The sequence below is a fragment of the Malus domestica genome, chromosome 06 (genome assembly GCF_042453785.1).
Source record: "Malus domestica chromosome 06, GDT2T_hap1".
In the NCBI taxonomy this organism is placed as follows: Eukaryota; Viridiplantae; Streptophyta; class Magnoliopsida; order Rosales; family Rosaceae; genus Malus; species Malus domestica.
The window spans coordinates 34,471,054-34,496,309 of record NC_091666.1 but is presented as its reverse complement, the minus strand read 5'-3'; the positions used below and the strand labels follow the sequence as shown (position 1 = coordinate 34,496,309).

The window sequence follows — 25,256 nt, the reverse complement described above, 5'->3', positions numbered from 1 at the left end:
CAGACATGGTCAAGAATCGAAATGTAAGCGTTATTGTTTATCTATGAACAAGTACCGGCTATCGTCTACCGGAATACAAAGAGTCTTCATTTTCTCTGGTTCTTGGAGTAGAATCTGAGGACCATGTAGAATAAGATCCGGTAGAGAACACCCCAAGCTAGCAAGATTAAGACATTGTACCAGATGTTATCTCTGTTGATATCCATCGTGGAGAGTACGTCTTGTCCGATGATCGCACAGTTCTTATCCACTAATGGGGATGTTAAGTGCAGGTTACTGATCTTCAAATCTCCTAGAGGTCCGGGGGAAAGATCTGCCGGCGTTCCATGGTAGCAACGTATTCCTTTGAATTCATTTGATAGCATTGCCTCAAATGGGTACTTGATTGCAGAGATGTAATGCACCCACCTCCAGTATTCCGGTATCTTCGAGCGCTTCAAGAAAAAGCCGCAAGTCAGAAAGAAAAGAGCTGTGGTAGCTATCACAACAGCATACCCTGTGATGTAGCTCGGCACAAGGGCGCTCACAAGCATCACGTAAGCGTTGGTGGTGATGAGTGAGGCATAGAGGATGATCCAGAAGTTGAAAACATTGCTTTTGAGGCGAAGAATGTATTTGGTAATGGCAGCAAATGTGTAACCTTGGATGGCAAAGAATGGGAGATAAACAATGAGGGAAGAGATGACGTAGGAAGAAGCACGATAAGCATTGTGAGAAGTTTCCCTGATGAAAATGAACCTTTCTTGGATGAAAGTCGGGACAGCGTCATTGGACGAAAAGAAAACCAGGCAGACTGCAAAGATGTAGAAGTTGAGAAGACGGTTTATGTCTGTGAAAGTATCACCACCCAAGTTTCGGAAAAGGGAAGACAGAATTAGTGCCATGACTGCCAACACAATCTCACGCGAGAGGAAGAGTTCAGGAGTGCGAATCACATTGAGCGCTGTGCGCCACGAGAGGACTGCAACCTCACGGAGCCACGGGTTTGCAAATTTAGGCCCGAGGTCAGGCTCATCAAGCTCGTCTTCTATTTCAAATTCTTCGTAAGAAGGTGCATTGGAGGAGTCAATGGAAGGGCTGAAGAGTGCAGGGGTCTTAGTACTACCGCGTCTTGGTGGCTGCAGTATGAGTTGAGGTGTTGGATACTGATTTGAAACTTGATTCTTCATACCCGAGACTCTGAGTGGCGTCAGTCCAGGTGTCTTTCCTGGAGTTCTAACTGGAGTCCATGATGGTGGGCGGCGAGGGGTTCCTTTGACTCCATGGTATATCCAGACAGGGAAGTCCTTGTAGAACTGCGATGCTAGACGAGGGTTATACACACCACTGCTCCGATGATGCTTTGGTGTCATATGAACTGATTTCCTTTCGAGGGAGTTGTCGAAATCCTCAACGTCCTCATCAGCATCCTCGTAATCAAACCGACCAGATTGGCCTGGTCCAGGTGTCCTGTTTCCCACGGAATAGGCTTGACTACGGAGGCTGATTGCGTGCTTGGATGCAGGGGTCTTATTGTAAGGAGTTCTCCTTGGTGTTTTTAAAACTGGGGTTCTGGCCACCTGATCAGGTTTGATCCCGTCACGTTGGTACATCACCAACGGGTCTAGTCCCACAGTTGATTCATCATATTCCTTAATCACGTCCAGGAGATACTCGAGGCCATTCTCGCCATCCGGAACTGGCCTTCCAAATCCAGAAAGGTGAGCAGACAGACCGTGCGGGCTTCCCAAATATACGAGTCTTCCTCTGCAACCATATTATTAGATAGCTTAGTTAACAAGCATCATGCATGTCAAATTATAAGTCTCTGTTTGCAACCCTTAAATCCTTAATTGACCGAGAGGCCTATGATTCTGAACATTTGAGCAAAATTTTACCTTGCAAGGATTGTCATGCGGTCCAAGAGCATTTGAATACGATATGAAGGTTGATGTATGGTCATCATCACGATGCTACCACCTCGAGCAATCTCCTTTACCTTCTCCACGACACTGAAAGCGCTTGTGGAGTCAAGACCAGAAGTTGGTTCATCAAGAAACAGCAGTGAAGGTTTGTGGATGATGTCAATTCCAATTGACACCCTCCGCCTTTCTCCTCCCGACACTCCTCTCCTCCCTTCATCTCCGATGTAAGTATGTGTTGCACTCTGCACATATAACCTCATCAGAATCAAGATATATAATTTGTGCAGTAAGTTCACACACGTGTGCTATAGAGACTTGGAATTTACCTGCAAGCCGAGTTGTTCAAGGAGTTCATAGACTCTCCTTCTCTTTTCATTCCTCGAAATGGAGGGAGGAAGCCTAACCTCAGCTGCAAACATGAACGTCTCGAAAACAGTCAGCATAGGAAAGAGCTGGTCGTCCTGCATCACGTAAGACGACACCATCTTCATGTAGCTTGTAGTAACCTGAAAATATGAATCAACTTTATATATGCAATCTTTGTCTTTTAGTTTCCGAAAAATATAAGAAAGACTGGACGTCCTGCACAGAGAAAAACTTAATATAGATCTCTAACCGTTCTTCCATCAATTCTAACAGAGCCTTCCAAACTCCCTTGTGCAATCCGTCCTGCCAAGGCATCAAGAAATGTGGATTTCCCAGCACCACTAGGTCCCAAGATGGCCATGATCTCACCCCTCACTGCCTGGCCAGAGATGTCATTGAGAAGATACGCTTCTTTTTCGATCCAAACCCCGTCTTTTTTCAGCTTCTTCATTACACTATACGAAAGGTTATTGAACTCAAGTCCATGGCCCGGAATCATCTTCAGGCGTCGAGGAGGGCCAGAGACTTTCGTAGCAACTGATTTGTCCATGTCCAACAGACTCTCGAGGCTTCTGTTGGCGTTATTCCGCCCCATCTTCGCCATTTTCAACCGATGATGCTCAGTTCGAGCCCTTCTTTTTGGCTCAAGCCTCAAGAAGTTTTTGAGGACTGAGGATTGAAGTGTGAAATGGTATAAAAGAAGGGAGAGGGCGGTGAAATGTGGACAAAAGGTGACGGTAAAAATCAAACTAACTTTAGTGTTTGAAGCTTGTGAGCAATCAGACGGCAAGAATTATGGGAATCTGTTTTACGCATGTACCAGTCGCCTTCGATTCTCCTTTGGTTTGTCAGTAAATAGCTTCGATATTTCCGGATGATGTTCTGTTCTTGTTTCATTTGTGCACATGAGACAACTTCCTCTTCACTGGCGATTTGAAGAATACTTGATGGCAGAATTCATGTTTTCCAAACCTGTCGTTTTTGTTTTAGAGTAAACGAAAACATAGTTTTGCGGACCCCAGACTTAGTCAAGCTGGTTAGAGCAGAGAACAAGTGTTCACGCCCCATGCACCTAAGTCTGAACCGCCCTCAGTGTAGTTTAGACTAGATTATACGATGTCGGTTGAATAAAAAAAGAAAAACGAAACTCATAGTTTGATGGCAGATTTCCAATCCTGTCATTGTTAAACGAAAACACAGTTTGATCCTGCCAAACTCAATAACCCAATTTCAGCTTGTTTGTTCTAATGTGATTTGTAACATGATTAAGGGGCTCATTTCAAAAGTGCTTTCGGATAACCAGAAGGGCTTTTAGTGACATTTGAAAGAAAAAAGTTAAAAAGAGTTTTATGGGTTATGGAAGCACTTGAATTTTACTTGGCAATTTGTTTTGCTTGTAGCAAAAGCGCTTATAAGCAGAAGTGTAGAGTTAACAGACCATTCATCTAAGTGCTAGCCCTACACGGTTATGTTATTCCCGAATGGACTTTGATTACTTTGATTTTACATCTATAATATTATTGATGCACGCATAAGCGACTGTTTTTTATTTGATGCAGTCGTTGTCTCATAGCTTTGGGTTGGTGGGTTTTCTTAGAACAACAGAGGGATTTGTCAAAAAACGTCTACATATTATGCATGTAGACAGCACTCACAGCACAGGAATTTGTTGGCAATGGCTCCAAAGTTGGGGAATGTCAAGGAAAGGTTGAAAGGTTGGGTGTAAAACTGAAAACATGCAAGTAAATTGGCAACGGGAATGTTACCGACCTTCTCATTCAGATTTCTTTGTTCTCTCTTATTAATCCGCCTTATTTTGCAATACTGCACGATAATTGAAACTGTTTGTTTTCTAGTTCACTTTTTAAGGACTAACTCTACAAAAAAATCAACTAAAATAAAAATGTTTAATCGTTCTATTAATGTTGTCAAACTTTTTGTGTTAACAAAATGACATGGTTTGTTTATTTATTGGATAATTGTTTGATGACTAAAGATTTCAGATTTGATTGATTTTTGACATAGTTGATTTTTAAAAGCTAACTTAGAAAATAGACGGTTTAGATCATCATACAACATTATAAGATAAGAAGAAAAGTCAAAAAAGTAAAACAAGAAAAGTTAAATGAGAATGTTGCTAGTCGAGAAAAAAGTTAAAAGGGTTGGCTCTTGCAATCAACCACCTGCGTTATCAATAATTCTTGAACTCTGCTGGCATTAATGTGGAGACAAAAACAGATACTTCATATTTCTTGGAGAATGTTTTGTTTAATGTTCCAAAGTTTTTGCCTTGTTTTCTTCAGTTTTGGCTCCCAAATTATTAAGATAAGTTTGAAGCTCTCATGATATAATTCAGAAGTTTGAAGCAGAACTTCCATTCCGATCACGTTGAGTTGAGGCATGCAAAAGCACTCTCGGTATTGGCACGGTTCAAGCTTACCCTTGTGTCGATTCATGATTCGACTCCATGGTTTGCTTGAGCCGTGCCAATATCCAGGCGCTCCAAACTCAAACTTCTTATACAAACACTCATCTTCAACTGCAAAGCACGCTAACACTATATCAATTACGAGTTTATAGTAGCCTTCAAGTGATTAGTGATAATCAGTTAGCAAGTTAATGCAATGTCAAACATTTACTTCAACTTACTTCACAACGTATGTAATCTCGTTATTCTGTTCATTTTCTAAATATTGCATATATATTCAATTTCCTCCAATATTTATTACAAGACCTTGATCTAAAATCTGATGAGGGGGTTAGTCTAACTTATAGCATTGTCTCAACTAGTTACACAAGTAAGGGTGTTCAGGCAGCTCTCTCACTTCCTTTCACCTTCCTGCATGAATTTCGCATTATCAACTGTCTATCTTTTTAGATTGATTGTCGAAAAAATGTTCTATACACTAAGATATCTGGCTGTTATATCTTTAACTAAGAATCCATTAACCAAAAACTTAACGGCTAAAATTTCTGTTGTATAAGATACATCGAAACATTTTGTGAAAATGCCACAAACGAGGGAGTTCCAATCATGCCTCGATGTTTCAACCAATTGTAAGGGTTTGGGTTAACTTATAGATTTGGTTCAACCAATTGTACAAGTAAAGGGGTTGGAGCAGCTCAATGTTTCAAGTTAATTTTCATACCAAAGCCCCTTTTTGTATTGTAAACTTTGCCTTATGATTGCTCAAACATGACAAATAAAATTGATTGAGCAACACGTAATCAAGGAATTAAGTAACTTTGTAGGGTTACCAACTTACCATAATGTCATGACTGCCCAACTTTCTTACTTTGATTTCATACAAAGAGTTCAACAATATTCGATAAGTTTTTCAGCGTGACTGTCACACCGTCACACCGTCACGTAGTATTATCATTTTATTCATGTTATAACACTTAGGTATGTTTGTTGATATTGTACTCTATGACATCAACCACGTCCTTCACCGTTATTATAACTCGTTATTAGTAACACGACGTAGCAGTTTAACCACCACAACGGATTTCACCAGAAAAAAAAAAAAAAAAAAACTTCCATGGAAAATAAAGTAAAAACCATATAACAAATAATCTCTGGATCAGAAGAAACCTCTAACTGCCAAAGAAAACGGTTACTCAATGGGAGTAAGAAAACCCGTCACAAAAAACCAAACCCACAAATAGAAGTTTTTATGATCACATTTGACTCATTAATCTCTATATAAAGTTTCACCAAACAAGTCTCACAAACCAAACCATTTGAACCAACAAAACACACACACAAACTCTCTCAAAAAACATGGCTTCCATCTCAAAACACTTGCTTCTCTTCTCGTTTCTGTCCCTTTACGAGTTGTTCGGATTCTCCCAAGGCCGGCAGCTTACTACATTGCCGGATCAGAAGGCCGCTGCTGGCGGTACGCAATGCCTGCAGAAACTGATTCCTTGTCAGGCGTATTTGAACGCGCCGGAGAAGGCTCCCCCTACGTGCTGCTCGCCGCTAAAGAAGTTGGTTTCGGATGATGCCGAGTGCCTTTGCACCCTCTTCAGCAATAAGGACATGTTGAGGAGCCTTAACATAACGCAGGCTGATGCCTTGAAGCTTTCCAAGGCTTGTGGTGCCAATGCTGACATTTCAGCATGCAAAAAGGGTAACTGGAATTTGAGATTTCTTTCTTTTTTAATAAAATCAAAGTAAATTTAAACTTTTTGGATTTTGTTTATGGGATTCATGTGTTTGTTTCCATGGATCATAGATGCTTTCTTTCTTTTTTGCTTGTTTGGGAGAAAGAGAAAAGGGAGGCGGTAATTTTATCCCAAGCTCTGAATCAATACAAAATCTTAGGTGTAACCGGGTGTATATATCAGGATTCCTTTTTTTTTTCTCTGGCAAGCATACTCCCGATTGTACCTATTGTTTCCCCAAATGATTTCATGGAATTTTAGTGTGTGTTAATGGATGCTAATTAACAAGATAATTCAATCTTTATGTATGATTGTTTATCTTAATTTGTTGTTTTCTTCCATCATCACAGATGCAGCGTCACCAGGCACTTCACCTTCTAACAGTAGTAAGTTCCTACTACTTTTTATTGACATAAACATGAATCGTGTCGTATCTCGCCTAGATTAGAATCATTGCTCGATCAAATGACAGCGAAAGCATGCCGGATTTTTGAAGCTTCACGGTTAGATTAGTGTCTTTACTGATTGTACATTGTACATTTTTGTGCCAGGTTCTTCCTCAGGCAACTCTCCCGGAGGTACAGAGAGTGCAGCTTACGCACCGTCAGCGCCCGGCAGATCGGGCTTTGCTGCCGTCTTCATGGCTTTGATCATTGCAGCATTTTAGGGTTGTCAGTTTAGTTAATCATCAGACATAAGCTATATTATCAAATTAATGATTATTGTAATCTAATGACAATGCTATTTCTTTTGACTTCTATCTTCTTTTTGCTGTAACTTCTTAGTATTCCAGACTCGATTCCGTTGTAGTACGATATTGTCCGTTTTAAGCCTCAATCACGTTATCACAGTTTTGTTTCTAAGAAAACACACGAGAACTTACCAGTGGATGACTCATCATGAAATTGCTCTCGCACGAACTCGCTTAATTTTAGAGTTCCGATGAAACCCCAAATCTATGAACTCCCAAAAAATCTCGTACCAAGTAAGGATAAAAACATACATATTTCTTAACAATGTGGGATGTTACACTATAAATCTACAGACATGTGAGTTAGACCGATCGATTAGAGTAATGTACTCGTTTCATTGCATTCGAATTCAAATCCGCTCATCTCTAAAATTAAAATAATTTAAAATATCGTATCGACAAACAAAAGAGGAGTGCAAAACCCCCAACACAAGAATTTATGTTATAAAATCAAAACAAAAGCATGATTTGTCAAAACCCACAAATCCAAATGCAAAAAGAAGCGAATTTTAAGGACATAAAAATCTGAAAAACTGATTAAATATCATTAAAAAAAATAATTCCAAAACTTGATTCATACAAAGAGGTTAAAAAAAGGGATTCGACGTGAAAAACGAAAAATCAGCTGTCGACCATCTGACCCCTCCTCTCGTCCTTTATTCGGACATGAGACCGGCAGCGTGTTAAAATTGAGGGAGAACAGATTGAAAAAAAGGGGGAGAATTATAAGTTTACGAGCGTCTGAATGCAGGAGTCGCAAAGGGAGAAGCGACAACTGCAAGCATAGCTGCTCAAGAAATCTCGGCAACTAAAAGGACTGTCGCATTATTTTATCAGTCCTCCGATTCGGAGGACCAAACGCGCCAGTAACGAATTGCCTTTTTTCTAAAAAAACACTTGTACTTGTACTGAAATCGAATTTAACAAAAACCCAAATGAAAAATAATCAAGAACAGTGAGTGGAACCAGAAGATGATAAGAAGGATGAAGCTGCAGAAGGGAATGGAGGGTTTTATATAGAGAGGCGTGTGGAGTGTGGCTGTTTTAAAACCCTAGTTCGGATCTTCAAGTTGGGCCAATCAAACGATCTTTTGTGGGCTTGATTTGGGTTCGAATTTTGAACCCATTAATTTAGTAGAACTATCGTGCTGTCACATGGTGTAATTATAATGTATGTTATATTCACATCTCAATTTTTACCTCTCACATGTGGCTCTCAATTTTCAGCTCTTGGATCAAACGAATTAAAAAAAATCAAAGAACATAAATTAACAAGAGATATGTGCGAGTTAAAAATGAGTGTGTAAATAACTAGATACACATAAATTCAAGTTGGTTATCTAGCTAGTCGAGCTATCACATCCAAAATTTTCTCGTTAAGCAGCTATGTTATACTATCACGTGATAGTGTGACACTCGTATTAAAAAATTATTCACGAAATAACTAGATACACACTAGAACATGAAAAAAAATTAGTAACAACATGTGACGGTGTGAGTCGTGTGACTCTCGCACTGCAAATCTCTCTTTGGACCTTGAATTTGGGCCATTAAACCAGTCTTTTTGGGCTTCACTTGGGTTTGAAATTGGGTTTGGACCCGTTAAAACCACAATGTTGTTTGTAAGTTCTTTCTCGCAGTTCATAAAAAGTTGAAAACTTTAGAGCAGGCAGGCATTAAAACCTTAAGCCCTCCTCGATCGCGGCAACAAACACAGCCAAATGCCAGATTCGTCGACATGGCAGCAAAAACCTCCATTGCCAAAACCATAACCAAGCTTTATTATTCTAGCGGGTCCCATTCTTCTCACCCCAAACATCTGGCCCCACTATCACTCTCTTCTTCCTTCTCCAGCTCCTCCCCTGCCGATGCTTCCTCAGCAGCCGAGTCTCAATCACCCATCTCTTCACAATCTCCAGGTGGGCCTTATGTGTTGTTCGTGTGTTTTCTGCTTCTGGGGTTTTCTTAATTTGCTCGAAATATTCTAAAGATCGATGCTTTGATTTGTTTTGTGTAGGGAAGGAAAGGTCGAGATTGTCGAGATGGTTGCTGTTTCTTCCTGGAGCTATCACTTTTGGCCTTGGGACTTGGCAGATTATCAGAAGGCAAGATAAGGTGTTGCTTTTCTCTGAATATCTTTTATTTCCTGCTTAAACAATTAACAGATTTAGCAAGTTTGGAGACCGATTGTTTTTGTAATACACATAAATATTGAAATGTATTTCAGGATTAACATTTTGTTTGACAAACATTTATTGCAAAATTGAGTGCAGTGGCGTTCTAGGATAATTCATACAGCCAACCCAACTTAGTGGGATACGGTGTTGTTGTTGTTGTAAACATTTCATACATTAAAATTATTTGAAGTCCAAAGATTTCATAGGTTTTATATATGTGTCCATGCACTTCTTGTTGTGATATAAACAATCACTAGAGGTTCTGTATGTTTTGGTTAAGCTGAACATATTGTTCTACGAATTATCAATATATGAAGAAAATTGACACTTAGCTGGAATTAGACCCAAAAAGTGGAATCTGGGATCTGGTTGGGGAATTAGTTCTAATGTTGCATGTAGTGGAAACTTTCATGAATTCGTTCCTTGTGCACTTCACATTCAAGCTTAGAATTGCATTAAAATACGATCACTGTTAACGAGTGTGTTCTTGGTACAGATAAAAATGTTAGATTATAGACGGAAGAGGTTGGAATTGGAACCTTTAAACTTGAGCAATGCCTCTCCGTCAAGTCAAGAATTGGATCAGTTGGAGTTTAGGAGGGTGAAATGCAAAGGTTATTTTGATGAGAAAAGGTCAATCTACGTGGGGCCTCGTTCAAGAAGCATTTCCGGTGTGACTGAAAACGGCTACTATATCATCACACCTCTTATCCCGATCCCTGAAAAACCGGAGAGGTAAATGTTTTGATGTTTCATATGCTTAATGAACTGTGATTATATAATGAAACCGCTACATATCGTGTTACTTTTTGTCTTTCTTATAAGTGCTTAAAGGGCCTCTAGCATTAACAGGGTGTTAAATTACATGGAAACATTCAGAAGTTCTTCCTGCTTATTGTTACAGTTTCTCTTATACCACGGAGTGAAAGAAATGTTAGTTAAGTTGCTTGGAATCTGAGGATTTTAATACAACGTCAAACTCTGGCTCCAGTAGAGTAGGGTACATCCTTTGGTTGAAACAAAGAGTTTCTTGTTCCGTTATATGGATATGGTTTTAAGTTCTAGCCTTATATAGAGAACTTGAAGATTCCACTAGGCCTCGCTTAATCTTATGTTTCGATACCATATTTATTTGTCATTGTGACTTTCAAGCTAATTGGAACGCTTATCTGTTTGCTGATGATGATATTAAATGTAAATCTTCCAGTGTGCAGCCACCAATTTTGGTCAACAGAGGATGGGTACCCCGAAGTTGGAAAGATGAGGCTTCAAAAGTTTCAAAAGATGGTGAACAACCTTCTGATATAAACCCCTCGTCTGTCCAAGAGACTGAAAGAAGGTCTTGGTGGAGGTTGTGGAGCAAGAAGCCCGAAGTTGTTGAGGTTGTTTGTTTTCATTGTATCAATCACGGTTCGATGGGGAGAACATTAAAGAACTAATCTTAATTTGTGCCACTTACAGGATAAGACCCCTGCTGTTGCTCCTGTTGAAGTCGTTGGAGTAGTTCGAGGGAGTGAAAAGCCTAGCATATTTGTTCCACCAAATGATCCAAACTCCGGTCAATGGTTCTACGTTGATGTTCCTGCAATTGCTCGTACGTGTGGACTCCCTGAGGATACTGTTTACATTGAAGACGCAAACGAAAATGTCAATCCAAGTAACCCTTACCCGCTTCCAAAGGATGTCAGTACCTTGATTCGGAGTTCAGTCATGCCTCAGGACCATCTGAATTATACTTTGACATGGTATGGTTTTGTTTCTTCATATCATCATATCATGCATCAAGACTCGAAAAATGTTAAGACCCGCTGTGGCATCGTTCTCTTACATTTGTTTTCTCTTGGTTAGGTATTCCCTCTCTGCAGCAGTTACATTCATGGCTTTCATGAGACTAAAACCGAAAAAGAGCCGCAGATAGCGGATACGCAAGAGATTCCGGTAGCTATACGGGAGAATTTGATGCCGTAACATTGAGCCGTCGAGTCAATTTTGTTTATCGAACCGTTAGATTCATGATGATTGGAAACTGGAAAACATTTCCGGGTGGATATCGGCTGTTTTCATCAGTAAACTGCTCGTTCCAAGCTGAATTTTCGCAGCCAAGAACAATAATGTTTTCGCTGTTCGTGCTGTCCTCGTAGCGAAGATAGCAGCGTTACGAGGGAGGGCCGATGTAAAATAATGATCAGAATTCTTTAGTACCCATCTGTTTGGAGGTATTCTTTGTTAACTTCGTTTAATCATACTTTCGCATCGTTGTATTTAGTTCCTGTTTCCTTTGGAGGTATTCTGTTCCATCCCTTCCCCGTTTGCATACCAAACGATACCTTTGTGTTCCTTGCAACTTTCTCACACGTCTTTTCTCCGTCTACACGGTTTATTCTGGCCTTTCAATTGAATAAAACGTAAGAAAAATCAAGCTACAGAAATAAACAGGGATATGCAGAAATGAAAAAGTGTGCGTAAATCATATCCCTTCTGATCTTTCCGTTTTGGTGAAGATGTCGCCTGCCCTTCACCTTGCAACACTTGGCGTGACCACCGTGGTGACTTACAATCCTGATCGCGCGATGACGGAGTGTTGCAAGGTAAGGGCATGTAACATGCTCGCTTGAAACCAAATTTGTGTACAAACTGAGAGAATTGGCAAAACTGTCGATTTTCTTTCCTGTATGTTGTAAACTGTACAGAATTGTACATAAGAAAAAGAACTGCTAAAACTAAGAAAACAAATCAAAGAATTCCGGCCGGCTAACACTAACGCCGGCAGGCAAACAAACTAAGTGGGAAAAGAAACAAATTGAAAAGAATGAAATGAATATGGAAACTAACAAAACCGCGAGGAAGGGATTCATTCACGATATAAATCTTACAAGCAAAGGGGAAGCGGTCATCCCTTCATGGATTGCCTTCAACAACGCCACAAACTTGAACGGACTCTCTTCGGAAAACCACTGGAGCTTCCAAGTCATGGAGCCTGGAGCAATCTTTTTATCATTTACACTTGAGTCTGAATTGCCCGCTTCGGCTGAGCCTGGGGGGCAGAACTCCGACATTGCGCACGCAACAGCTATGGTTACACACCGACTTTCTCTGACATCGACAACCTTAAATGACAACAAACGGGACATCAACCCCTAGCTCTAACGAAAATGTTACTGAATCCAGGTAATGAACCCGAACCTAATTTGCCAGAGTCCGTTTAGATGGAATTTTAAGGGAAAAGCTAAAAATCGGTTTGAGGCATTACCAACTCAGATATGTCGGCAATAGAGCAACACAAGTCAAGTGAAAAATATGGGGGCAAAGACGCATCCACGCATAAAGTGCTGAACTGCATAAGGTCTTCAAAGCACAAAAATACGTGCCCTCCAGCCACAAATAATGATCTTGAAAACCATGATTCACCTGCCATATATGAGATAAGAATGTTACCGAGCATGAAATTTCTGTTTTTCATTTCTTTTTCAAAATAATTTGAAAAAAGGCCATCCCCGCTTTGAAAAGAAGACTCTAAAGTGACATTCGAAGAATATAATAGTGAAACCTCATTATTGACCATCATCAAACTTCATCGATACAAAACCAACAGTAGCGTAACAAAAGCTAACTATGGGATGTTCTCGACAAGTTTACCAAAATGATTATTATACACTTCCTGCCTTTTGATTTTAAGTAAATCAACTCATGACAAAATTACAATCGACGGCGATTATATATGAAAACTGATGACCTAAGCGTACCTTCATTATAACTACACCAAAACTGTACCATAGAATACTGGAATATGCTCACTTTTGAACCTCCACATATTTGTTTCTCAAATAACTCCACCTGAACCTGCTCCAAACTGCCATTTAAATTCCCAAAACTCGTCTATCACAACAAGGAAATCAAAATATTCGCATCGGTAATCAAATAAACAATAGACATCTGAAAGGGAAAAACGATAACTACCTCCTTAAGCAAAGTTCTCCATTTGGGGCAAAAGAATCGATAACTTTTAAAGTAGAAAGTAACTGTCTTGATTTTTCAATGCTTCTAGTTTTAAACAGGTAACTCGCACTGCCTCCAACATACACCCTAAGCCAACAGGAAACAACACCGTTATAACATAGCAATTATACATATCTGCAATATGTAGTAAGTACCAGTAAGCACTAACCTCACAACCTGGAGCCCTATACCAACTACAACTTCTCTGATATCCTCAACCCTGTGACGACCCTGTAACTTTAAGATGGTGCCTGCAAACAACGATCACACTGAAAATCAGCAATCATAAATCTAATCAAAGAGAAGAACAAATTGCCCAAGTAATAATTGTCAAAGAGGAAAACTTTATGAAATATGTCAGTCGTAATGACTGCGTAACCTAACCTGACCCATCTCCTGCAATACCAATGGGCAGTATATAAAGCTTGTCTTCACTACTAAGTACAACAGCAACTTCTCTGTATGTAAAATAAAATACATAAACATATAAAAAAAGCAGAGAAGTCTGAAACCTGACCGGACATAAGCACAAATATCAGAATGGACAGGAAAACATTGTTAGAGACACTACGATTCAAGCATAAAAAGACAAATTAAAAAAATGTTCACCTTTCTTGGGAAAGAAAATCCCGCTCAAGTATACAACAGCAACACAAATAATGCCTACAGATCTCGTGATTTCGTGAATCTGCGATATTTGTATTGAAATAATTCTCAATAAATTCATCACTTCCTGAAGATAAGATTTCGGTTATTGAGGCACTGCTTCTATTTGCCAACATCTGTTTCTTATCAACAACTTCTTGAAAATCACTCCCATAGAAACATTTATTCTCTTGCTTATTTTCGACTTGCCCTACATGATTACCTAGATTGCCATTTGATTTTGGTGACAGTTCTGGTTGCCTAATCATGTTATCATCTTCTACTATAGCGATAACTCTTCTTTTAGTCCTCTGTCTTCCTTTCCTCCTCTCCAGCAAATCACCCTCTTCATTAATGCAATTAGTAATTTCAACATCATGAGCATCAGCAGGAATGTCACTGGCACGTACACTGACCGAACGTCTGTCAATCTCATGTTTTATGTCATAATACTTGAAACAATTTTTAGATGGGTATTCTTCGGCACTCTCATTCAACAAGTTCTCAGGAACTGACTGCCTAGATTCACAATTTTCATCTTCACTTGAGCTCGTATTACTATCAGATGATGCCACTGAATAGGACTCTGCAGATAACTGTAAAATTTCCTCCTCTAAGTTATGTCGACGATGAAGAATGTCCTTTTGATAATGGGGCGGTGATCCTGGGTTAGCAGATGATGAATAAGACTCTGAAATATCATCAATGACAGACAATGCAGACATACTCAAATTTTGGACCATCCTATGACCTCCATCAGTGGTGAATGTCTGAGTATGGGAACTTTTAGCCTCTGAACTGAAAGTACTTGTCCCTTCATACGAATATGCTTGTAAGTTCTCCTCAATATCTCTACCATCCATGCCAACTGGGCTTTCATATGAATATGCTTTTAAGTTCTCCCCGATATCTCTACTATCCATGCCAACTGGGCTGACCCTACCAGCATTCCCCACTGATTCTAAAACATTTGTATTACTCTCGTCTCCTGATGCTTGAACGTATGTTGATTTTTCACCTAGCTGCCTCCAACTTGCCTTGTTTTTTATATACTTTTCCTTCTCAAGATGCAATCTAGCCCTGCTATATCTACTGATGTCTGCATCATTCTCAGAAGCACGATCTAACCATTCCTTGAACTCCCGCAACCAAAGAACGGAGCGCTCTTTCTTCATTAGCTCAACTCTAGTCATCAAATCAAAAATTTCAGCTTCATCGTCAGATATGACAACATCCTCTCTGCTTTGGATCTCATTCTCACAAGACACAGAGTCCTGGTCAGAACATGTGTTCTCCTCTTCATTAACAATTGATGCAAGACGAGATACCTTTTTCTGCAAAACAGCAAGGATGCAAGATTTTATGACTGTCTAGTTTATAATGGAGTAGACGATATATATAACAACCAGCCCCCAATACCAAGGTTTTAACATGAATTTATACGAATACTTGTCCACAATGACCTACCTTTTTTTTGTTAATACTTGAATCTCCTTTATCATCGCACTTTGCAGGAGAATAAAACCCAAAGCTGGCAGGTCGCTTGTGCCTGCTAGCAATAATAAGTTGCCTCTTCCAAAATTCTCTGGTGCTGATCTCCTTATCATCTAACTTCAACTAATCAGCCATACGACAGATCAAAAGACAAAAGTTAGAAAAACAAAATTAGTAAATGACGTGAAAATTATGTAATGAATGCTTCAAAATTTTATATTTAAGATCTATGTACTTCAGGTCCTGAAGAATGAAGAAAATAATCTGAAATGAATAAAATGATGAATCTTAACTTACTTTTTCTGGATTAGTGACATAGCTGAATGCTTGTGACCGATACCAACTGGCACAACATAATGGATTCCCTTCCAACCACAAGTTTTCAAGAGATCGAAGTCCAGAAAGGTATTCTAACTCGGAAAAATTGAAGAGAATATTGTAGGAAACGTCAAGCCCTTCCAGTGACTTCAAATTCTCAATCCCACGCAATGTAGTTATAGCATTGTTCCTCAAAACAAGTTTAAGTAAACGGCACGTGACCTGCATGGTCCAACAACAACGGAGTATGGGTCCAAATCTATTTCCTAAACAGAAAATTTACAGCAATAGAAAACGAACTATAGAAAAAGCACTTCTTAGTACTTTTATCAATGTAATATGCACCAAAATAAACAATCTTGACAGAATATTAACCAAAAAGATCAAATCTTGTTCAATCTTAGGGACTATAAAAATGTACTCTTCTCGGAAAAATTTATGCATACAACTTCTCGAAGCAATCAAGTGTGGACTAAAACTCAAACCTGACCGAATGACGAAATCGTTCTGAGCTGATTGAAACCGAGGTCTAGGTGCTTCAATTTGACACACTTGCGAAGATTATCAACCTTTGCAAACTTGTTCCGGCTAAGGTCGAGAGTTTCGACAGCAGGAAGAAGTTGCAAAGACTCATCCATGAGAACCAAGCCATTACAAGCACACGAAATGAATGACAGGCGGTTCCACTGCGGCGAGTCCTTAATCTCTGCAATTCTACTCGCAAACACATGCCGCAAAGCATCCTAACATAATTTTTTCCAGCAATTTAATCATATCAAGAGCCTAATTAACCAAATTAAGAACTTAAAATGCTGATTAAGTATCTGAGAAAAGCAGAGCAAAATGCAGGAAAACTCACAGTAGAATTATGGCAAATGATCTTCTCCAAGGTGTGACGCAGCTCCAGTAACCCTTTCGCGGCGGAGGTGGACAAATCGCATCCTCGAAGCTCCAAAACCTTAAGCCTCCCAAACGGCCAAAACGACAGCGGCGTAGGGTCCCTGGCAGCAGGCGGCAGCACCGAAACGACCTTGAGGGATGTCAAGAGCCTGAGAATCCTCCTCAGCTGCTCGAGCGCGCGGTGGTCTCCAAGGTCGGAGACGTAGGCGCGGAGGTAGTCAACGGGAGCGCCGGCGAGGAGGCTCTCGAGTTCGTGCAAGGCCTCGAGCCGGGAGTTGACGTAGTGGAACCCGGCCGGGTTCAGCTTCAGCACTAGGCTCCCGTCGATCAACGAACCGGCCTGCTGCTCCACGAAGTGGACTAGCTTCTCCAGGTAGCGATCTCCGGTGACAACCGCCATCGAAATCGGCGATTTCTCCAGGTCAATCTCGGAATTTCACAACGCGGAATCGCATGTCTGTGGTACCGCCAGCTAATTGTCAATCAGCACGACTCTAGAGAGAGGGGGGGAGTTTTGAGAGAGAGAAGCGGAGAAGCCACGGCGGTGGCCGGAAGAGGAGAGAGAGAGAGACGTTTTCAGTATTCGAGAGAAGAAGATGAAGACATTAATGATTGGGATTAAGAGAGTGATCTCTCGATTTTTGGTGGAAGGGATTTGGGATTTGGTAAGTTTGAGAAATTCGGGAGTAGGATTTAATTAATTGGAATTAATTCCCAAAATTGAAGGCGTATTAATTTGGAGACACCTGGCCTACATGCACACAGCAGTTATGGGACCCGCCACGCGTTTTGGCGTTGATCGTTCAGGTGGCGCAGTTGCAGATCCCGCCGCTGTCATGCCAGTTTCCCGGGTTTTGTTTGCCTCCGTTTTTTATCGCTAGACCGGGTTTTCTTTTTCTAATCTGCATCACATATTAACAAAATTCACTATATCAAACCTAAAAAAAAAAATACCAAATTATTCCCGTTTGCGAAACTAAAGAAATAACCAAAATAAAATCTATGAAGTTTTAACGAAACACTTTCGGTACTTTTCATTTTTAACGAAAAATCATATTTTTATCTTTTTTTTAATACTATTCACTACACCTTAATTTGACATTTTTCATTAAAACTAACATTTTTTTTAACTTTTCATTAGTTTTTCTTAAAATTTATGAACAATATAGTAACTTGAATGTAAAATAATTTTGTTATTTTTTATCCCTCACGGTCAAGTAATCATATCACTTACCTCGATTCTCTCTTCTATGTTTTTCTACCAAATCAAATAAAATTTTAGTGATAAAAGAGTTATTTATAAACAAGTCGCTAAAGATATGAACAAATCTCCTCAGTGAAAAAATCGTTTGAAAGTCGTCACCAAAAAGCTTTAACGACCATTTTATATTTTCTCTTTGTAAATTTTATTTTCAAAATTTTAGTAAAATATGCAAGTTATGTCAATCGGTTAGACAATGATTCTTTCCTTTACACTCGAGTTTAAATTTTTTGGAATAATTTATAGTAGGATATTGCATTGTGAAGCAAAAAATATTGAAGGAGAGAAATTTAGCATTGTTTCAACAATGCCAGATTATGTTGTAAATTTGTAATATATGGATGGAGGAATCTTTTTTTCTTTGAATTGGATAAACTCTAGTTACGCGATGCATATGTTAGTTAGGCTAATTAGTTAGAGCAGTGTGTTATTCTAATTGCACCTGACTTTAACTCTTCTTTACATAGATTAGTGTGGTTTAATAGATTTTGTATTTTTCTATTCAAAAACTCTAGTCACTTGTTAGTCGTTTGCTTGACCATGAAGATTTAAATTGGTATCCAGCTTTGTGACCACCATGCTTAAAAACTTCTAAGTAACAATGGATATGTAAGTTGCACCTTTCTTAGCAGATTAAGTAACTGCAAATAATCATGTTTCGTCAATTATATTCTCATAATTTCTCAATGGTGTTAATTATGGTAGCATGTGGTATGTCACATGCTGAGGGCGGGCTTGTGGCTTCGTCATGGCTGTTGCAATGCAGTTGCCACGGCAGTCCACTATTCCGAGGGCCAAGAAAGCTCATAAAGGCATTTCAGCCTCCCCTGATCATCATCGTATTCACCAGCGCTATGAATTGACTTAAACATGTCGTGTGGAAATAAATTTTGTAATATTGTTTGCTTAATCTAGGTAAACCTAAACAAATTAAAATAACAGATGAATTTGTAAGAAACTTGTAACTTAGTTGGATAAGAGTTATCTTGCACCGAGATCCCGAGTCAATGAAAAGCGAAAGGAAACCTCACAAACATACGTGACTTAAATTACAGAGGAGTCATCTTCGCAGCCATTAGAGGCCGACGAACTACTACTTCTGGGATGTAAAGTACAAAACGAATCTATCACTTTGCCTGTTGTGTTTTATCTGAGTATCTATACACAGAGTCATTTCATGAAGGCTATAAACTATGATCAAAGGTGTAAGGAACCTTTTTACTTGACCTGCTGCTCGCCGAGGCGCCTCTTCTCTTCCTCAACTTGTTCAAGCAACGCTTCTAACTCTGCTTCTGTTAGGCCTTCTAACCTTTTCTGCATATCCACAATTTTACCCCATTCGTTCGTTAGGGAAACGTGTATGATTAATAGAGAAAGTTAGAAACTTCAAACTTCAGTAAAAGTACAGTGCAACCGAAAAATCTAAGAAACTTCTGGGAAGTATGCTGCATAATATCCCCCAAACTTCTCATGCAACTCACATCAGCACACTTAACTCTCAATCTCAATAGCTATCGCAACATAGCAGCATCAATACTGGCCGTTAACAGGAAACTCGTTACCTATGGGGTTCACTGTAACAGGGTTCCGAAACTCATTAATGTTTTATAAAACAAGTGCAGCAGAGTTCTAAGATTCATACAGCCCACCCCACTAAGTAGAATAAGGCTTGGTTGTTGTTGTTGTAGAGAGAGAGAACTACGTAAAATCAAGAGATGCAAAAAATGCATACAAATTCAAGAATTTTACAGAGAAAAAAAAAGAACCGAATTTGGTAGAATTATACTAGATAAGTAGATACAAGAGATTATAATAAAAAAGTTACCTCCATGACTTTGCTTTCATAATCGCGTATTTGTTGTGCGTACGTCATTTCCTTATTTGAAACACGAAAAATGTAAGTGGAAATCCATCCAATAGTCAGGCCCAACACCAGCACCAGCTGAACGACGTTTCCTGCTTGTAAAGGATCAACTCCAGCAAACTGCATAAAGCATCATAGCAAGAATAGTTACACGACTGGAGAATGAGCTAGCTAAAAAAGAAAAGGAAGCTATCAAGGATAGAAACTATATGAAACAATTAAACAAGAGAATAAAGTACCTCTAATCCACTTTTCAAGCCGATCCCGATAGCAGTTACTCCTACTCCAATCAATAAAACATCCTTTCTTGAGTATCCAAATGGTTTCTTCTGTTAAAACACAAAAGAAAAAACAATGTAATTAAACATCTTTCTTTCCCTGTCGATATGACCGAGTGTTGAACAAGACTTGATATATCTCTACCCCAAACCCCCCAATCCCACTGACTAAAAGGACCGGCTATATGAAATAAACTGGACATACTAACTCCTTGTGCATGCTGTGTTAAAATCTGCAATCTATGCGAGAAGCAAGAACCATATACCAGACAATCAACCTTCTGCTTAGTACGTAACCAACATTTTCGATTGTTGATACATCTTAGGACATCAGCTGATGCTGACAAGAGATGCCAGTGGGATAAACTTGGATTCATGTTACAGAAAAATAAAATACAGAACAAATCATTCATCAGAATTCCTCATGCATGCCTTGGCCTGATCAGAGGAGTCATCTTCGCTTCCATTAGAGTCCGAGGAACTGCTACATCTGGGGATGGTCAAGATCGCCTTTTTTGGAATTATGTGGTTGATGCTATTGGATCCTTCTCCACGTAAAAGGGATGCTTCATTTCTATATAAGCTGTGAGTCACGACTCTTCCTGACGAATTCAGTATAAACGTAGTAATATCAGTCAAATGTCCGGTTTGTATAAGCAAATGATAATATTTGTACGCAATCCCTTTCAATCAAGTAGAACCCTCCTTGATATCCTAGTATACGAAAACATATGGTAATAAAATAGAACATTCAAATAATGCAACATCTTAAGGTAACACAGGAGTTTCCAAAATGCCTAAATTGGTCAATCATTTAAATAGTGTTGTATGAATCCTAGAACGCCACTACGCTTGCCGTTGGGATTCATACAGCAGACCTCACTTAGTGGGATAAGGCTTCGTTGTTGTTGTATTTGACGAAGCAAGAAACAATATGTTCCATAAAGAATGGGTGTAAATCAAATGAAAAGCAAAACCCCCCCCCACATTCTATTAGAACTAACCAATACAAGAGCTGTCGATTTCTCCGTAAACCAATGGAAATTTTGCACAAATACAATCAGAAAGGTCTATAAAAACATTTAGACCCGAAAATCGAACGGGAAATCTTTCAAACCAAACCCAAGTAGCTGAAGCCAAAAAAAAAAACATTCAAGAAAGGCAAAGCAGCAGCAACTGACCTCTCACCAAACCATGAAAAGCTCTGACCTTCAATTGCATCAATGGCAGAGCCGAAACCCCCAGAAGAGAAATTGGTCTTCTTTCACATGCTAAACTACAACTAGGAGTATTTCCAAGTGGGAGAGATGCCATCCTGCAATTTTCTTCGCATTACCACAAAAATCAAAACAAACCCAAGAAAAAATAGGGAAAATTATAATTAATTTGAGCATTAAACGCAGGGGCTAAACCAAAATCCGATTGCTTTTATTTGTAAATTAGGCACATATTTGATGAAAGGAGATATCTTTTAGAGAGACAGAGAGAGAGAGAGTACCTGGTAGAGAGAGAGAGAGGGAGGGAGCAGCAGAAGGTAACTCAAGGATTACCGTTAAGTCTGATACAGTAATGGATTGCAGATGACTGGTATTCAGCGCTTCCCTCCACCCTCAAGTCTGATACAGTAATTTTGTCTTTTCAGGGTCCCACCTCTTAAAAGATCAATGACTATTATTTTCAAGGGAGAACGATATTTGGAGCTGCTTAACTATGTCCAGAGTCGAATGAGATATAAATACAAGAGTTCAATATATTTACATAAGATGTTGTCGAGGCATTTCTATACAAATTTTCCTCATATGACACAATCCAAGTCATCATAAGAAATATAAAGCTTCCATGTCAAGTGTGTGAATTTGTTTAGAGTGCGTACCTCTTTCTCTTTATCTCTCGACACATATGTGATTGTGTTGACCCTAGAAACTACAAAGCCTACGTGGCGCGCAGGCCGAGTAATTAATGAGCTAACTACGTCCTTCGGTGAATGCGGGGCGTGCCAACTCGTCGGCCGAGCTCGGCCGAGGAGTAAATTTGTTGATGTTGCGTTGGGTCGCGCTACTGACTTCTGCGTCTTGCGATTGCGGCCGAGAAAGGAACACGTCTCGGCCTCTTGGGCTCTCGAACCTGAAGACAAGGTTACTATTCTTACGAAGTTCAATATCAAATTCGGCTTTCAATGTGCCGAATGTATTAACTGTAACACCTCACTTCGCCGAAAAGGCTGATGAGATGACCTCGACCAATAAGGATTTAGAAACCCTTCTCGACCGAGACTTGGATAGGTAATCAATCGTTCTCGCCGCAGTGCTGTTGATGCCAACGGAAGATACTGCGAGACCGACTGACTCTACGGTGACAGAGCTATCTATGCCGACTTAAGATATCACCGGTTGCTTCCACAGTGCTGTTGATGCCAACGGAAGATGTGTCAGTGAAAAAGGAAAAAGAAAAATCACAAGTTGTGAGAGTTTGCGCAGGGCAATTTTGTATTGATTTTGTGGGGGTCCTCACAGTTGCTAAATGGCTTGTATTTATAGTAGCAGCACATCGAGCCCGAGTTCCAATCCTATTCGGACTAGGTCTCCTTCTCCGGATTAACATCCCCTCGATCAGTCCTATCTCCGCTAGGACTACGAATCTAGTCCTTAACTGAGCCGGATTCGCTTTCTAGGTTATTGACCTCGTCGAGAGTCCCTATTGCACTAGGATTCGACCTCTTGCGTTATGACCTAGCCGACCTGGGTTTGGAGGCCCACATACTGAATGATCCGTGATATTCTTGCCGCAAGGCCTCCAGGGCCGAGAATGACCCTACACTCGGCCCAAACTGTTATTTTGGGCCCAAACAGATTGAACACAAATTAGATTAAGAGCAATGATTTTTGTACTTTCTTTTTCTCTTTATACGCTTTATTATATTTTTCTAGCCATAAAATTTTTATTTTTTTAACAAACGATATTATCTACACTAAGACAAAGTGCAAAAGAAAAATAATAAAAGTGCGAAAACCGCTTAGATGAAATGAGAACTTTCATGTGTATAAGGTTTGTCAAAAAAATAGTGTGTGAGAGAGAAGACGTTCGGAAAGGAAAGAGATCATCTCTGGATCCCTTCCACCAAATCTACTCAATCGATTAATTTGGACTCTTGAAATTTGATCAAACGGCTAAAAACAAGGGGGGCCTTCACGTTGGATCAAATTTCAATAGTCCAGATTAATGATTGGATGGATTTGATGAAAGAGATCCGGAGAAAACCCTTTCCATTCGGAAATACACCAGGTTGTAAGTAAGTATCTTTCTCACCCGGAGAAAGGACAAGCAATAACTTCCACTTCCACATGGAATGAGACAGGGCAACACATTAGGGCTTTCTTTAGTAAGACAAGAGTGGGTTACTCATTGATTCAATAATTACGATATGAAATATTAATCAAGATTTGCTTCATAATCATTTAATTAGCAATCTATTTAAGCAATGAGCATACAACAAAAAAGGCTGTCCCATTTCTAATATAATCCCTCCAAAAGATTTAGTACAGTTAATTGGTTTTTGGACTCACTTGATACTTGATTAAGCTAATATCTACCAAGATCAAACTGCTATAGTTTAGACCATTTAGGAAACTAATTAAGCTTAAGTTTTACCAACTAACCAATCATACAGTTGAGATTAGAGGAAAAGGATCCTCGCAAGATCCTTTTCCTAGGGATCCCGTGATCTCATCCGTTCATCGTACATCGTGCGGTCAGAAATCATTTTAAAATTTAAAATTTAAAATTAAATATAAATAATATCTAATAAAAACTGACCGCACGATATACGATGAACAAGTGAGATCACTGAATCCCTAAGAAAATGATCATCGCCATCCTTTTCCAAGATTAGATAATAGCTCCAAAATCATCGGTAACATGTATTAGGGAATATTGTGCATTGGTAGCACCTAGCTTATCAGCCTTAGCTAGCACTGGAAAGTGATTGCATAACTAGCAAAAGATTTGACCTTGTCACTACTTCTCTGCCTAGATATCCCTCTCTCACTTCTTCCAAATATAGGTACACACTACACAGATATATACATCTCTTCCTTCTCTCTCTACTATTATATTTATATGAGTCTCGTTTTCATAGTTACCTAATGATCGAGGTTTTGTGGACGTGCATCATTGAATTTGATATCAAGAGTTGAGATTAAACCATTTAAAACACATTTGTTTACCACTGATGTCAAATTCAAGAATGAGTGTCCATGTATTTTTTAGTCACCTGTAAACGAACATTTTAAAAATATTTTTTTTCTGATATATATGCGTGTATTTGTATGTATTTGTATATATAGAGTAGGTGAGGCTATTGCAGGAATAATATAAAAGAAATGGTAGGTAACCATGTCCAATCATTCGTTTGGTGGTGTCCTTAAGTGAGCAGTTTGTACATTACCCAACAAATTGCTCCATGCTTCACCATGTGCCCTCCCTACTGATAAATTCATCAAAATCCTATTGAAATCCTATACATTTAAAATACACTATTGTAATTAGAGAGGACATGCTAGCCTCACTCACCTAGCCATTGGCTTTCCACGCTTTTAAAGTATTGATTAGGGTTCGATTCCGTTCACTGTGAAAAAATACCACAAAATCATATCAAGTTTTAAAAGTTATTTTTTGAAAAATTGATATTGGCAAAAACTTATTGATAACAAGTTGATATATTTGGGAGTTCTTTTGTGGACTGGCTGTTGATAAGCTTTTCTATATCAAAATTAAGGAAGTTGATATTGACCGATTGGGAAGTGGTTACCTCAAAGAATTAAGGGTTCTGGTCACCCTTCCGAACCACCTTGTTAACATCAATGATATCAAAACATTATTGATAAATAAAATATAAAGAGTGTTTTATAAGGAACCGTCCAATACTTCGTAGCCATACTATTCAAAGTTCACATGGTGGGAGTATGAAACTTGTATGCTTTCTGTGTAACCAAGTGACATGTATCTAGGTAGACGACAAATCCATCTAATTTCTCTCCCACTCTGTCAATCAACCACTATCATATTCATGCATGCACAATTTCATTTATATATACTCGTTCAAACACTCTTCCAAACCCCCATCCATCCCTCTC

At 39.2% G+C, this 25,256-nt stretch overlaps 5 protein-coding genes across 9 annotated transcripts; 2 read left to right on the top strand and 3 right to left on the bottom strand.

Moving 5' to 3' along the window:
* Positions 1–86: 86 nt before the first annotated feature.
* LOC103438089 (ABC transporter G family member STR-like) lies at positions 87–2,904 on the bottom strand. The gene is made up of 4 exons (XM_070824227.1): positions 2,521–2,904; positions 2,231–2,410; positions 1,878–2,146; positions 87–1,746 (listed from the first exon to the last, which is right to left on the bottom strand). Exons 1-4 carry the CDS (start codon positions 2,872–2,874, stop codon positions 87–89), a joined length of 2,463 nt encoding a protein of 820 aa, XP_070680328.1. The 5' UTR covers positions 2,875–2,904.
* Positions 2,905–5,993: 3,089 nt separating this feature from the next.
* LOC103438091 (non-specific lipid transfer protein GPI-anchored 3-like) lies at positions 5,994–7,198 on the top strand. Its single transcript, XM_070823863.1, has 3 exons — positions 5,994–6,406; positions 6,791–6,826; positions 6,992–7,198. Exons 1-3 carry the CDS (start codon positions 6,055–6,057, stop codon positions 7,105–7,107), a joined length of 504 nt encoding a protein of 167 aa, XP_070679964.1. The 5' UTR covers positions 5,994–6,054; the 3' UTR covers positions 7,108–7,198.
* A 1,436-nt stretch (positions 7,199–8,634) lies between these two features.
* Positions 8,635–11,633, top strand: LOC103438093 (surfeit locus protein 1). 2 transcript variants are annotated; one of them, XM_008376636.4, is made up of 6 exons: positions 8,635–9,110; positions 9,209–9,306; positions 9,865–10,103; positions 10,576–10,750; positions 10,830–11,113; positions 11,217–11,633. In XM_008376636.4, exons 1-6 carry the CDS (start codon positions 8,930–8,932, stop codon positions 11,284–11,286), a joined length of 1,047 nt encoding a protein of 348 aa, XP_008374858.3. In that variant the 5' UTR covers positions 8,635–8,929; the 3' UTR covers positions 11,287–11,633. The 2 variants fall into 2 exon arrangements, with proteins under 2 accessions (XP_008374858.3, XP_070680327.1); XM_070824226.1 differs by having other exon boundaries at positions 10,567–10,750.
* A 378-nt stretch (positions 11,634–12,011) lies between these two features.
* Positions 12,012–17,636, bottom strand: LOC103438094 (uncharacterized). Of its 2 annotated transcripts, none has more exons than XR_011582456.1 (11): positions 16,681–17,548; positions 16,307–16,564; positions 15,801–16,043; positions 15,477–15,626; positions 13,974–15,343; positions 13,749–13,822; positions 13,534–13,615; positions 13,326–13,451; positions 13,112–13,208; positions 12,619–12,776; positions 12,012–12,475 (listed from the first exon to the last, which is right to left on the bottom strand). XR_011582456.1 is itself a non-coding variant. In XM_008376637.4 (11 exons), the coding sequence occupies exons 1-11, from the start codon at positions 17,119–17,121 to the stop codon at positions 12,224–12,226; spliced, it is 3,261 nt and encodes a 1,086-aa protein (XP_008374859.3). In that variant the 5' UTR covers positions 17,122–17,636; the 3' UTR covers positions 12,012–12,223. The 2 variants fall into 2 exon arrangements, 1 of the variants encoding a protein (XP_008374859.3); XM_008376637.4 differs by having other exon boundaries at positions 13,112–13,218; positions 16,681–17,636.
* A 1,293-nt stretch (positions 17,637–18,929) lies between these two features.
* LOC103438095 (uncharacterized) lies at positions 18,930–21,945 on the bottom strand. 3 transcript variants are annotated; one of them, XM_017332659.3, is made up of 6 exons: positions 21,623–21,945; positions 21,306–21,439; positions 20,557–20,726; positions 20,086–20,175; positions 19,808–19,966; positions 18,930–19,296 (listed from the first exon to the last, which is right to left on the bottom strand). In XM_017332659.3, the coding sequence occupies exons 2-6, from the start codon at positions 21,436–21,438 to the stop codon at positions 19,201–19,203; spliced, it is 648 nt and encodes a 215-aa protein (XP_017188148.1). In that variant the 5' UTR covers position 21,439; positions 21,623–21,945; the 3' UTR covers positions 18,930–19,200. The 3 variants fall into 3 exon arrangements, with proteins under 3 accessions (XP_017188148.1, XP_008374861.1, XP_017188149.1); XM_008376639.4 differs by having other exon boundaries at positions 21,306–21,449; positions 21,623–21,834; XM_017332660.3 differs by having other exon boundaries at positions 20,334–20,726; positions 21,623–21,690.
* Between the last annotated feature and the right edge of the window lie 3,311 nt (positions 21,946–25,256).